We start from the raw sequence: 3,868 nt of genomic DNA, 5'->3' as shown, positions 1-3,868 counted from the left end.
ATATATTAAAAGGAGTGAGCATTAATTATAATTATAATACAGTTTGCGAAGAGAAGTTAAAACTTTGGTACACAACAAAATCAAATAAGAGCAACCTATCCATAAAGGTACGAAAAACCACATTTGCGGATAAGTTGCTACTTTGGAAGAATCACCATACACCACAGCTCGGATCATCTGCTGCTCTCATCATCCGCAAATATATAGCTTGCAAAATGTTTCGAAATTGTCCATGAGCGTTTTCGGCCTTAGTTGATATCTGATAGGACCCACATTATTTGGGTAATGATCCCTCGGCTGTCTATAAATCACTCATATGATGTTCAACAGTTACCTAACATCTAGGAATGCCTGATGTTTGTCATCGATTTCCTCCCCAATCAGCATAGTATTTAATTCATCTTCTTTTAGAGTCAAAATTAAATCAAACCAGCTGAACCTCTCCCTCGGACTAAAACAAAATTCGAGTACACCATGTGGGGTGATCATCCCTTGTTTGTCTTTTGTAAGAGCTCAATGTGTCATGTGGGAAGGGGAGTACCATTTTCACTACATCTCCCCTTTTAGTTCTTTTTTTCTTTGGAAAGCAAGTAATTCTATTTTACTTTATTCATCATTCCTCCCTTTTTAGCGTTTTTTTTTCCAGCTTAATATTTTTTTTCTTTTTGGCGTCTATTTGTAGGAACTCTGTGTTCTTCCTTTTTCCTCCACCTGTACGCGTAGGTTCAACCACCTGTAACGGTGTTGGTATCTGGAATGTGTCATACAGCCATTTTATAGGTTCTTCTAATCTGTCTGGCTCATTTTCTATGAATCCCTTCCTCAATTGGTTTCTGTGTCTTGTTTCAATACCTTTTCTGCTTTTAATTCCGTGCATCATTTTTTCTATGTACTTTGTAATTCTGCCTCCTTCCCAGTACTTTTTTTTCGTTTTTATACGACTTCATGTACGCCCTATCACCAATTTTGAAAAAAATTGGATTATCTTTCCTGGTACTTTTTCTTTTCTCACCAGATAACAGTTTATTAAAAACTGATTTCACCTTCCGCACGAACATCAGTTCTGCTGATGAGCTTTCTGCTGGTGTATTGGAGTTCGGTGTAACCCTGTATACCCTTAGAAACTGCTGCAGAGCGACTTCGTCGGTCACTTCTTTGTTTGCTTTTCTCAAAGCTCTTTTAAAAGTGTCCATAAAACGCTCTGCCTGTCCATTTGATCTGAGATGGTAAGGCACTATGGTTTTATGTTCTACCGTGAACATTTCGCAGAATTTTCTAAATTCACTGGACACAAATCGTGTTCCACTATCAGATACAATCACGTTTGGGATGCCAAATCTTGCGAATAATTTGTGCAAAAAATATATTACCGTTTCGGAGGTTGGTCTTTTGCACTTAACAATTTCCGGCCATTTTGTCAAATTGTCAACTAAGTAGTAATAACCATTTAACGGACCCGCAAAATCAATATGTAGTCTTGTCCATGGACATTTTAGTCCTGGCCAAGGCTTCCATTTTTGAGTAGGCAATTTCGCTGTCAGAGCACGTCCTCTGCAGCCTTTTACTACGTTTTCAACTTCCTTGCCCATCTTCAGCCAATGCACATAACTGCACATAAGCGCTTTCGTCCTTGCGATCCCCGGATGTCCAATATGGAATTCTTTCAAAATTCTTTCTTGTAAAGTCTCAGATATCAGTATTCTTTGGCCATACATCAGTACGCCGTCGCATGTTGAATATATGTTTACCTGTTGCGGTTTTTTCTTACCGAACCTATTTTTGGTTTCTTTAGCTGACCACAGAGCTTTTTTTCTTTTTTTGTCTCATTAATGAACTTATCTTTTGACGCGTGTCGCTTTATCTCTTAGGGATGCTATTACTGTGTCCACGAATGGTACACCATTTCTGGGTATTAACCTGGATAGGCCGTCAGCATGTCCTAGCTTTTTCGAAGGTAAATATTGCATTGCGTAGTCGGAGTTGATATCATTTTACCAAGCCTAAAATGCTTGCAACAACTTGATCTTCGTTGTGGGAGGCATATTCCGTATTGCCGTCGCACTTGACAGGTCTGGCCTTTGTCCCCTTTCGTCAATTACTTGACCTAAATATTTGGGGGTTTTTTTCATAAAAAATTCACACCTTTCCATTGTTAGTCTAAACCCGTATTCATTTATTATTCCGAATACTTTTTTGATATTTTGGAGAGAAGTTCCTTGCATTTGATTCTGGCATTGATGACGAGATTAGAATACTAATATTTATGACGGAAGATGGCTTAGAAGATTTGATAAGTTTTCCTAATTGGTCAGCAGATGGTACCTTTAAAGTCAGTCCATCAATATATTATCAGCTATATTATATCCATATCCAAGAAAGTACATTTAGTATTCCCAGAGTGTTTGCCCTTCTTCCAGGTAAGACAAACGAAACATATGTTCGTCTATTTACATATTTGTTGCAACTCAGACTGCAACTTAATCCAAAATCTTTGTTGACAGATTTTGAATCAGGAGCTCGGAAAGGTTCTGTAGAAAAGTTTCCAGAAGTAACAATAAATTCATGTCATTTTCATTTATCTAAGTCTATTTTAAAGAAAATCTGTGACCTAGGATTAAGACAACGGTATAAAGAAGATGAAGTATTCATTTTGAAAATTAGATGTTTTCCCGCATTATCATTTTTTCCTTTAATTGACGTTGTCGGCGGTTTTATTGACTTGTCCGAATTTTGAAATGACATTCATTGGTCAAACAAGAGGCCGGAGAAGGATAAGGATGGAACTAGATTTTTCTATCGAGATTTGGAATGTTCGAGAAAGGGTTATAAATTAGTTGCTTAGATCTGATAACAGCTTAGAGGGATTGCACAATGCTTTGCAATATTCTTTATCATGTTAACACCTCTCTATTTGGAAATTGATTGAGACACTGAAAAAGGAGGAAACTATTGCCTTAAAGAAAAAAAGAGACTTTCAAAGAAGGATTCTAGTACGGCAAAAAAAAAAAAACTGCAACTATAAGAATCATGGCGTTATTAGATAAGTATACTCCTGAAAACAAGATAAATTTCTAGAAAGAAATAGTCAACAACATTCAGACCTTTTGATTTATTTGGGAAACTACAATAATTTTTAAATCTTGAAATATTTCTTAATAATCTGTTTTTGTTTTCTTAAACAAAAATAAACTTGTAAATTTTAAACTCTTTTATTTCATTTATTCCTTTTTTCAATATTTATTATTACTTACCCTCTTGTTTAGAGTTATTAAATGTATTTATTTACAATTAGCTTTGATAATCAACTGTTCCGAATAAGCAAAAAATACACCTGAAAAAAGTTAAATAAAATTTCAAAATAATACAGCGACACAACTGTCCAGGGACACATTTGTCTATGGATGCAAATGTCTAGGGACGCACATGTCTGGTACGTAGCTGTCCGGGACGCAAGTGTCCAGTACGCAACTGTCTTAGAACCATATATATTGACAGACAGACAGACAGATAAATAGATAGATAGATAGATAGATAGGTTTCTTTATTAGCCACACAGGGCTCAACACAGAGGGGACAAAATACAAATGTAGAGTTTTTCTTTTCGAGGGGGTCGAAAACAAAGCAGAAAAAAAACAAAAGTGGGGACAACGATGAAAAAAAAAACATCGCAAAACGTTTGGGGTATTTACAAAAAATACGAAATAATACAAAAAATTCCCAATAAATGGGGAGGTTATCCGTGGAAAGAAAAACCTACGAAAAGACCACGGTAACCTCGGTCTTTAGCGTCACAGTTTGTTAAATAAAATTTCTTTTATTTAAGCAAGAAACGTAAGTAACTCTCTGTTTACAAAATTTTAAAACGTTT

The 3,868-nt window shown here is 35.8% G+C and overlaps 2 protein-coding genes across 2 annotated transcripts in view; one reads left to right on the top strand and one right to left on the bottom strand.

Annotated features, from left to right (window-relative positions):
• Positions 1-1,715, bottom strand: part of LOC106873211 (uncharacterized protein K02A2.6-like) — a 13,360-nt gene extending 11,645 nt beyond the window's left edge. The window contains exon 1 of the mRNA XM_014920454.1: positions 1,044-1,715. Coding sequence (XP_014775940.1) covers positions 1,044-1,715 — 672 coding nt within the window. The remainder of the gene's footprint in view (positions 1-1,043) is intronic.
• A 548-nt stretch (positions 1,716-2,263) lies between these two features.
• Positions 2,264-2,734, top strand: LOC106873210 (uncharacterized). Its single transcript, XM_014920453.1, has one exon. It carries the CDS (start codon positions 2,264-2,266, stop codon positions 2,732-2,734), a length of 471 nt encoding a protein of 156 aa, XP_014775939.1.
• Positions 2,735-3,868: the final 1,134 nt, after the last annotated feature.

This window comes from Octopus bimaculoides, chromosome 2 (assembly GCF_001194135.2).
Source record: "Octopus bimaculoides isolate UCB-OBI-ISO-001 chromosome 2, ASM119413v2, whole genome shotgun sequence".
In the NCBI taxonomy this organism is placed as follows: Eukaryota; Metazoa; Mollusca; class Cephalopoda; order Octopoda; family Octopodidae; genus Octopus; species Octopus bimaculoides.
This window is presented reverse-complemented; position numbering and strand designations above follow the sequence as displayed.

Bases quoted from the DNA above. Each gene is read 5' to 3' on its own strand.
- LOC106873210 (XM_014920453.1), top strand. From the start codon at position 2,264: ATGACGGAAGATGGCTTAGAAGATTTGATAAGTTTTCCTAATTGGTCA.